Source organism: Notothenia coriiceps, unplaced genomic scaffold (assembly GCF_000735185.1).
Source record: "Notothenia coriiceps isolate Sejong01 unplaced genomic scaffold, NC01 NC01_scaffold00024667, whole genome shotgun sequence".
NCBI classification, from domain to species: Eukaryota; Metazoa; Chordata; class Actinopteri; order Perciformes; family Nototheniidae; genus Notothenia; species Notothenia coriiceps.
This window is the reverse complement of record NW_011357368.1, coordinates 3774665-3785011: the sequence shown is the minus strand read 5'-3', so window position 1 is coordinate 3785011 and position 10347 is coordinate 3774665. Positions and strand designations below refer to the sequence as shown.

Below are 10347 nucleotides of genomic sequence, written 5' to 3'. Positions count from 1 at the left end.
ATCGGTCTGTCAAGAAAGCTGGAATCGAGGTTCAATACCTTGAAGGTGTGTATTTTTTAAATGTTATAGTTTTAATACTGTAATGATAATAAGAGGGCCTGAAATCAGGCATCAATGAAACCCTGTTATTAACATACTTTCTCTCTAAATAGAAATGGAGACGTTTGTCCAAACTAAACTGAGGCCGGAGCACAACATGTCGAAGGCAGCAGCCGTCCAAGAGAAGCAAACTGTGGCTCGGCATGAAGCCTACACAGAAGCAGCAGAGAAGAATACGAGTGCAGCTCAGCCCAGCAGGGGGCAGGCTGTTCTGCCAGCCATCATCACCACCCTGCTGCTCGTCCCTCTGCTGCTGCTGCTTTCCACTGGACTCTTCCTCTGCTGGAGGAAAAACAGTGGGTGTTTCTCAATCTCGAGTAAAGCTCTTCCAGAGCCACTATTTCAAGCATACTACGTCATCGAGTGCCGCCGAAGTACTGTTCCAATGTCCAGCATACTTGGAATTCTACCGAGCCCGGCGTACTTCGTTTGGAGAAATTTCGAGTCTGCACATGTGTAGACTCCGCGGTCTTAAAATCCCCACAATGCTTTGCGCACGGACCAATTTCCCCAAATCTGTTGCGGAAAATGTAAGGCGGGGCCTCTCATATGACGCACGCCTGCACACTTGCTCTCCTGTTCCACTCTTCGTTTTCCGAATGCCAGGAAGTATTCTTGCCTCGCTTCTGAAGCAAGATGCTCGGCAGACATGTGCTACCAAGCAAGCGTACTCGAGATTGAGAAACACCCAGTATGTATAAGCCCAAAGCTTTGAAGTTGAATCTACCAAAAAAAGCAAGAATTACATTACATTGAGCCTGACAGGAGGCCTTTTTAGGATGTGTGCACTTTGAGGACGGAGACTGAAGGAGTTAATCGCCTTAGCAGAGCAGTGAAAAGTTGGCTTTGAAATAAATTATGTCCAAGATCATGGTTATACATTTATAGATTGTGTTAGCTCCTGATTAGATCACACTTTTTCATAAGAAGAGAACGTTACCATTACAGCATCACTGTGGGTGTGGTCTGTAGCAGGTCAGGATTTAAGTTCAGACCGTCATGAAAGACGGTGCTTCTTCAGGCTGCTATGCTTGGTTGTGAAACACTGTTGAATCAGTTTTTTTATTCAGACCACGATCCGTTGTCGTTTTTGGCCAAACCCCAGTGTTGTAAATGTGTGACCTTTAGGTCAAGCCCATGTCAGTTTGAGCAGAGTGTGCCCACTGAGAGGACAAAAAAAAGCACACATCTTGACCAGGTGTTTGAATCTCATGTTAAGTCAATGTTAGAACAGTTTACAAAGATAAAACGTTATAACAATACCATTTTAAAACAGGACACATTGCTCTGTTGTCTTTGGTGCTCTTAATATTAAATTCCGCTCAATATCATAGAATACAATATTTTTTGTCTGCAGACCGATGTGAGGTGAAATCCGAACCCAGCTCTGTGGGAGGAATCTGGGGGAAAATAAGAGGTAAGTCATTAATGATAACTAAAATATAACCTTTTACATACTGAATATTGTATTTGACCTGGGCAGGATTCCCATTTTCAAATTATATTCAGAATATTTCAATTCAGAAATACTGAATACTACATTTATTTTCTTTCTTTTTCTTTAACTGTTTGTTTTAATTTGTATATCACAAGACATAGTGACACAGAACTTTCCATTCAGATGACCCACAGTTACATGTAAAAACAGAGTACAGCAAATCATTTTAAAATGTAAATGAAATCCAAATGAATATAAAGAAATACATCAAATACATAAATACAGAGAGACAAAATAAATGCTAATAATAATACAAAATAATTTATATTTGTACAAAGACCATACAGTTCCCATATTATTAATCTTTAACACAGTTTAGTTGGAACTATCCTTATCAGCTAGTGAGACAACCAGGTATCTTTCAACACCATTCCAACTTTGGGTAAAGGAGTCCATTTGTATTTGTAGACTTGCAGTCATCTTTTCCATTGTGGAAACCTTTTTAAGTCTGTGCTTTCAAAACATAGGATCTACTGGGACAGGCGCTTCAAGTATAATTTAAATGTCCTCTTTAACCGATTTCCAAAATCTTTCAATTGCTGGGCAGTCCCAAATAATATGTATAGTGTCCCCTATTTTTCAAAATTTCATCTAGCATAACGCAACCAATGGTCCTTGTTCATACTCAGAAATTATGAAAGGAGTGTTAAATTCCTGATCTTCAGTTTGCAGTCAAATTCTTTCCATTACTGACTATTAATTCATTTATGGCTGCCAGCACACAAGTCTTCCCACACATCACCCTAGATTGTAAAATGTAGTTGTATTTCCCATTTCTCGTTAACGTTCCAGGTATATTGGGAGGCGTCCGCCATGATCCTCTTATGAGATAGATGCTTTTTAGTTGTGAAGCATTTTTCTGCAATCCTGATTAAGTATTCCTCTACAGGTACATCTCAATATATTAGAATATCTTTGAAAAGTTGACTCATTTTTAGTATTTCTACTTAAAAAGTGAAACTTCATTTCACACAAAGTGAATTATTTCAAGTGTTCATTTGTTTTAATCTTGATGATGATGGCTTACAGCTCAGGAAAACCCAAAATTCAGTTTCTCCGAAAATTTGAATATTCCATATTGTAGACTCAGCTAATCAACTCAAAACACCTTCAAAGGTTTCCTGAGCCTTCAAATGGTATCTCATCTGGTTCAGTAGGCTACACAATCACAGGGAAGACTGCAGACGACAGTTTTCCAGAAGACTGTCATAGTGCACAAGCAACAGAGTTGATCAACATGGACTCCAGGATTTCTCTGTAACTTCTACAGAACCAGTGAGAGCATCACGGCCTGCTACGGCAGCTGCCCGGCCTCAATCGTAAGACTCTACTGAGGGTGGTGAAAACTGCACAGCACGAGCTGCCATCCATGGAGGACCTTTACTCCCAGCGGCTCAGGAAGAAAGCCCTCAGGATTACAAAAGACCCCCATCACCCCAGCCACAAACTGTTCTGTCTGCTGCCGTCTGGCAGGCGGTACCGCAGCATCCGGACTAAAACCACCAGACTCAGGGACAGCTTCATCCCACAGGCCATAAGACTATTAAACACCTGAACTTTGTAACAACATCCATAACATTCATCTGGCTGCTACTTAGAAATTATTTATCTAATATATCATATTCTAATCACTTGTATATATACTCTTATTAGACTATTTTACTATTTTATTTTTTGTATTTACTTGCTGTATTTTTTCTGTTTTTCTGTTTTATTGTGTTGCGCTGCTGTGCTGGAGGAGTCTGTGACCTAGGATTTTCATCGTCATAACTACACTGTAGCTATGTACGCATGACTAATAAAAGCCTTGAACCGCAGACTTGAGAGGATTGTCAAGTAAAAGCCATTCAAAAATCTGGGGGAGCTTCACAAGGAGTGGACTGAGGCTGGAATCAGTGCATCAAGAGCCACCACGCACAGACGTCTCCAGGGTTACAAGTGTCGCATTCCTCGTGTCCAGAGATATTTTCAGAAGCGTCTTACCTGGGCTAAGGACAAATGGAACTGGTCTGTTGCTCAGTGGTCCAAAGTCCTCTTTTCAGATGAAAGTACATTTTGCAGTTCATTTGGAAACTAGAAAATTCAGATCTTTAGATTACCACTGGATTTAGTTAACGACCAAATTATGTTAGAAGAGTGAAAATTGTGGCCAGCCGAGCAATAGTTGGAAAAAAAACTCTTCAGATTTTACAGCTCCTCTCCCCTCTAGCCGTGATGTCACCCACTCTAAGTCTTAAAGGTCCCATGTCATGGCCATTTCCACTGATCATAATTCCATTGTTGAGGTCTACTAGAATAGATTTATATTGTGCAATTTTCCAAAATCACTTTGGTTTCTCATACAGCATCTCTGTAAACTACGTGTATTCCCTGAATTTCACTCTCTGCCTTTAACGGCTCGTTGTAGCTCCAATAGCTCCAGCCCCCACCCTCCCTGTGAGCACAGTGTGCTCTGATTGGTCGGGACGTTTTGAATCGCGCTGAGCTCCGTGGAGGTGTGGTTTCCTTGTTTAGCGACAGCGAAACACAGCCAAACTCACCCTTAGCACACACAAAGTCACAGCCGAAGTAAAAACAATAAGTGTGGCTTGATATTGAGTAAGATAAACGCTGTGAGAATGGGTCTGCAGAGAGAATTTCTCCACGATCCCAACTGTCTGTTATCAGCCTGCAGCCAGGGAGGAGAGATCAGCAGAGCTGCCTGCACTGAGTGTGTGTGTGAGAAAGCCGTGGATTGGTCAATTTGGACCAATCAGCGGGGGCTTAGCGTAACGGCTCCGCGGACGTCACGTAACGGCTCCAAGGATTGGTCCATTTGGTTCCGGGTAACGCATGACATCATGCGGTACCCGGAAGAATCAATGGACAGTGACGTATCTCCAACGAGGCGTTTTGTTGAGGAGTGTTTTTCTGTTTAGAGTTTTACTCGCTACAGGGTGTACTTTGAGGGTTTTGACTCTGCAGACTGTTTACATGCATAAAAACCTTCATAACACACAAGGGGACGGGTAATAACCGGAAAAGCATGACATGGGACCTTTAACAAGCTCTCCCATACACACCCATTATAAAATGTGAAACAGTGTGAAATATTCACAAAACGTATGCTGCGACTACGTCAGAACAATACTAACTATCAAAAAATATGCAAGTAGTCTAATAAAGTCCATAGTCTCGAGAACCGTTTAAACGTGTAATTTTTGTTCTTCGTTAAAGAATGCGGAATCTGTATGTGGTCAAAGTGGGGTGTGTTTGAGCTCTGTTCAAATGGATTTCCCATTCAGTCCTATGGGGCAAATGATCGCAGTTTTCTGTGATTTGCGTGAAAACGGCAAGGCGAATCTCTTATAAAAGACATAGCAACCCGATCCCGGTCATTCCGCATTTTTTGATGTGTTTTTTGTGTGTTTCGTGTCAACGCGAGTAGCATGATAACATTTGTGGCGGAAGAAGGAGAATAAGATGAGATAAGTATGTGAATAATATACTCTGTGTGGCTTCGCCAGTCACACAGACTAAAGGTCTCAGAGTCTGTGGAGTGGAGAGGCACACAATCCAAGATGCTTGAAGTCCACTGTGAAGTTTCCACAGTCAGTGATGGTTGGGGACCCAGGTCATCTGCTGGTGTTGGTCCACTGTGTTTTCTCAAGTCCAAAGTCAACACAGCCGTCTGCCAGGAAATTTTAGAGCACTTCATGCTTCCTTCTTCTGACAAGCTTTATGGAGATGCTGATTTCATTTTCCAGCAGGACTTGGCACCTGCCCACACTGCCAAAAGTACCAACACCTGGTTTAATGACCTTGGAGTTACTGGTCTTCATTGGCCAGAAACCTCCCATGACCTGAACCCTATAGAAAATCTATGGAGTATTGTCAAGAGGAAGATGAGAGACACGAGACCCAACAATGCAGACGAGCTGAAGGCTGCTATTGAAGCAACCTGGGCCTCCATCACACCTCAGTAGAGCCACAGGCTGATCACCCACATGTCACACCGCATGGATGCACTCATTTGTGCAAAACCAACTAAGTACTGAACATACTTTTCAGAAGGCCGACATTTCTGTTTTATTATTGGCATCATGTAATATTCAAATGTTCTGTAAAATTGAATTTTGGGTATTCATTAGCTGTAAGTCGTAATCATCAAGATTAAAACAAATAAACAATTTAAATAATTAACTTTGTGTGAAATGAATTCAGATGATAAATGAGTTTCACTTTTTAAATAGAAATACTTAAATGAATAAACTTTTCAATGATAATCAAATGTATTGAGATGTACCTGTATATTGTTTGGAACTTTGCTGTCTGCCTCTCTCTTTGTGGCTCATAATATAGTGTATGTAGAGGTACCTGTACATATCATTTGATGGAAGCCCAAATTACTTTTTTGACATCTGTTCTACTAAATATTTGATTCATTGTGATAAGACATCTATCGGCCCATCCTTTAAATCAGGGGTGGGGAACCTCCGGCCTCCGGGCCGTATACGGCCTGTGAGACCATTTGGTACGGCCCTCGAGGTAATTTATAAACACACGCAAAAAATAAAAAAATTCAAGAAAGCAGATGTTGAGTTTAATCATTTGTACGGCCCTCGAAGGATGTTGTAAAAATTGAAATGGCCCTTGAGAGGAAAAAGGTTCCCCACCCCTGCTTTAAATCCTCAATCCCTTGTCAAAGGAGGGAACCCTATATTGCCTACAATCAGCATGGTTCATGACATTGTCCACAACTAGAGTATGCCTGATCCATACATTTTCAATTTTAATCCTGTTAATATATTTAATATCAATAAAAGGCAAAGCCGATAATGTCACACCCTTGGTTGCATTTTGCTCTATCTATGCCCATCCTGTTTCTTGTATTTTCTAATCCAGGCCACTATTACAGTTAACTGAGCAGCCCATTTAAAAAAATAATAATGTGGCAAGCCCAAGCCTCCCTTAACATTAGTTAGGAAAAAAGAGTTTAAGTCTTACTCTGGGTCACTTATTCTGCCAAATAAATGTAGAAATTAACTTATTTAACATGTTGAGGTTGGAATTCCCACAGGAAGAGATTTAAATAGGAGTAATCATGGAAGCAGGTTCATTCTTATCGTCTCCACCCTTCCAAATAATGAGGGGAGTGAGTGTTTTATAAAAAGCTAAATGTCATCTGCAAAAAGGACTATTTAGTATATTAACCCTCCCATATCCTCTTCCTTGAGTCTTTATATTTAGGCGTATAGCCTCTGCTAAGGGTTCAATACTGAGTGCGAAAAGAAGCGGTGACATTAAATTGCCCTGCCTAACACCCCTCTACATTAAACAAATCAGAACAATGACCATTAACTCTTATTGATTTATGATTTGTATAAAACAAATTGATGCAAATCAACTCTATCAAATGCCTTCTAAGCATCTAGGCCAGGGGTGAAAATATACGAAGGGCTGGGCCCCTCACTAGAGGTTAGGTATATTGCCTCATAAGTTAAGTTATAAGTTATCCAAATCAATCAAATGTAGGTACATTTTGCTTATCAGCCTACATCAAAGTTCGCCGTAGGGTTTCAATTATTTTGGTTTACTGAAACTTCCATGAACCAGTCTTACCGTGTCCCTTTGGTGTTAACCTCCTGTCCGTCTTCTGTCTATTTCCTCTAGAAATCATAATTACACTTTCTTTAGTTTTCAAAATATTGCCTTTTTTCCCATCAGCTGTAAATAATAGTTTAGAACCTGAACATCATCCCTAATACTCCACGAGAAGAAATCATTTGTATTTGTGAAACTGCTCATCATTTGGTGGTTGGTGATTTTGTTTGCCCGTGTGTTCAGGTAAAGCTGTGGGCAGTCTGAACCTGGGGAACTTCTTTGCGTCGCATAAGGGTTACAGTCGCCAGGGCTTCGACCAGCTGAGCACTGAGGGTAGCGACCAGGACAGACAAGATGTTGACAGCAGCGACTCGGAGAACGAGGAGTACTCCGCTCTACCGCCGCCTCACCCCACCTCTTAGACTCTTTGGCCAGTCACCAAGCTCCTGCTTACAGTGCTGAGTGTATGCTTTTCATCACGTGTCTAACCATTGTAAAGCTACCAATCTTATTATTTATATATTTAAAAATGTGCTGTATATAAAGCTAATTTAAACATTAATGTAATTTAATCGTGGTCTTGATAAAGCGTGGTCTTGGTAATTCATTTCACACATTGAAAGATTATTTTCCCCAAATCAAACTTGCATTGAGTAAAACCATTAGCACAGCTCTAATGATTTGGCCTTAGATCCAGCCTTAAAACAAGACCAAATCTCCCAATGGCTTAAGCCAGTGTTTTTCAACCTTTTTTGAGCCAGGGCACATTTTTTACATTAAAGAAATCTTGAGTCCCACCACCAACCAAAAGTGTAACAAAATGACACATTTACAATGACAATTAGTCAATAGTCTCTCAATTTATTTATACTCACTCAGTGTGAAACCTGGGAGTGTTTAGATGAACACAAAGCTGATATCCTGGCAGGAACTGAAGAAAGGCACACACAAAGCTCTTCCTCAACAGCTCGCAGTCTCTCTCTGTTTTTAGTTTTTATAGCACTCATGCTTGAAAAGCTCGCTTGGGACCATGACACTGTTGTTAAGCTTTTCCCGAGACACCAAGCATAACGGAGTCGGTGCATCAGGATCCCCGGTGAAAGTAAATCCAAACGAAAGATAACTTTTGCTGTATTTTCTTGAGCTCACCGTTTTTGCTTTCTTTTGACCACCACTCATATTACTCTCTTCATCTCCGTTAGAATTTTGTTCAGGGCCCATTTCGAAGTCTTTTTCCTTTCATGTTTTAGTTTAATACCATTGCATGCTGAATGTTCTGCCTTCTTTGTATGTGCCATTACAAAATGCATTATGGGATTAAAACAGCTGCTGCTTTTTGAGCTTGTATTATATTGATGTTGCTTTCATCCGTGTGTGTGTGTGTGTGTGTGTGTGTGTGTGTGTGTGTGTGTGTGTGTGTGTGTGTGTGTGTGTGTGTCAGTGTGTGGCTACAAACATACATGGAACTACATCAGCTGTTTGTTTGTTTTTGTTAAATTTGTAGAAATTAAGGTTTTAAGCATCGTCATTTGCTAAATGGTAAGCCGTGATTGAAATGATATGATGTGTTGCAAACGGGCTAAAACATGAAAAAAGTATGGTGGATGTTAATCTGGACATGAATTTTTCTTTGTCAGCTGTGTGATTTTTTGTTTGTGAACCTTTTTGCAGGGGTCCGTTGAAAGGCACGCTTCAGACTGCAATAGTTTCTCAACATTTTTAAATCATAGTTAACGTGAAATAAAAAATTATGAATTGATCACGTTTCAAAATGTATGGAGATGAATAGAACACCAAGAAGATGGCAAAATACATGTAATTTCAAACGTAATGGCAACATTCAAAGTACGTTTTTTTGTGAATCAAGTGCTTGAGTCGCAATGCAAAAATGAATTAATAAAACAAGTTCACAGTGCACACCTAAAAAAAAAAAAAAAGAGATAAAACACAAATATGATGGGATATGATCACACTGTTCAGTTTAATTCTGTTTTCTATGGTTTTGCTACATTCGATCTTTCATTGCCTATTCTTAAAATTCATCTAGTATACTTAGACCCTGATGAAATATATCTATTATATTTGTATATTGTTTGAATTGCATATCCTAGAAATTGCAATTCCGATGTTGCAGTTACGTGTGAGCAATCAGATTTTTATTTTGACACCCTACAAGAGTAATATTTTGAGTATATATGTTATTTGTGTAATAAAGTATCTGCAAAGCATCACAGTTGCACAGAGCTTCTTGGATGAGATCATGAATGATTTTTGACCAGTCATGTGTATTTTTTTACTCTCAGACATGTAATTCAAGCATTCAAGATGCTACTTTAGAAGTCTTCTCAGGTTTTTTTTTCATTTTTCACAACATTATCTTGGTCACCTTTCACATAACATGCAACCCCCAACGCGTAGTTTGTGTCAGTTCACAGCATGGGGGAAAAGAGTCCATCGAACAGCCTGCTCAGTAGTATTGTCCTTCATTATATGTACCTAAACAGTGTTTCTTTATTACAACATACAGTTCACAACCAGTAATAATAATAACACATTTTATTTAATACTGTTAGAGCCAGTATTTTGATTTTATAAGAAAGGCCACGTAATTGTGACGTCTGTAGTCAATGCACTATAAAGGACTACAATTCCCACGGCGCCTGCGCTAAAGCCACAGTGATGGGCAACCTGTTGAGAGACGCCGTCGAGGAACAGTTTTTAACCGTACACGTACAGTGGGGCAAAAAAGTATTTAGTCAGCCACCAATTGTGCAAGTTCTCCAACTTAAAAAGATGAGAGAGGCCTGTCATTTTCATCCTAGGTATACCTCAACTATGAGAGACAAAATGAGAAAAAAAAATCCAGAAAATCACATTGTCTGATTTTTAAAGAATTTATTTGCAAATTATGGTGGAAAATAAGTATTTGGTCAATAACAAAAGTTCATATCAATACTTTGTTAAATACCCTTTGTTGGCAATGACAGAGGTCAAACGTTTTCTGTTAGTCTTCACAAGGTTTTCACACACTGTTGCTGGTATTTTTGGCCCATTCCTCCATACAGATCTCCTCTAGAGCAGTGATGTTTTGGGGCTGTCGCTGGGGAACACAGACTTTTAACTCCCTCCAAAGATTTTCTATGGGGTTGAGATCTGGAGACTGGCTA

At 39.9% G+C, this 10347-nt stretch overlaps 1 protein-coding gene across 1 annotated transcript; it reads left to right on the top strand.

Moving 5' to 3' along the window:
• On the top strand, positions 1-9408 carry LOC104955213 (peptidyl-glycine alpha-amidating monooxygenase A-like). Its single transcript, XM_010782473.1, has 4 exons — positions 1-45; positions 153-395; positions 1457-1516; positions 7424-9408. Exons 2-4 carry the CDS (start codon positions 155-157, stop codon positions 7600-7602), a joined length of 480 nt encoding a protein of 159 aa, XP_010780775.1. The 5' UTR covers positions 1-45; positions 153-154; the 3' UTR covers positions 7603-9408.
• The last annotated feature ends 939 nt before the right edge of the window (positions 9409-10347 follow it).

Excerpts from the sequence above, each read along its gene's own strand:
- LOC104955213 (XM_010782473.1), top strand. The coding sequence starts at position 155 with ATGGAGACGTTTGTCCAAACTAAACTGAGGCCGGAGCACAACATGTCG. Across the intron at positions 396-1,456 it reads CCTCTGCTGGAGGAAAAACA|ACCGATGTGAGGTGAAATCC; the intron begins GTGGGTGTTTCT and ends TTTTGTCTGCAG. Across the intron at positions 1,517-7,423 it reads AATCTGGGGGAAAATAAGAG|GTAAAGCTGTGGGCAGTCTG; the intron begins GTAAGTCATTAA and ends CCGTGTGTTCAG.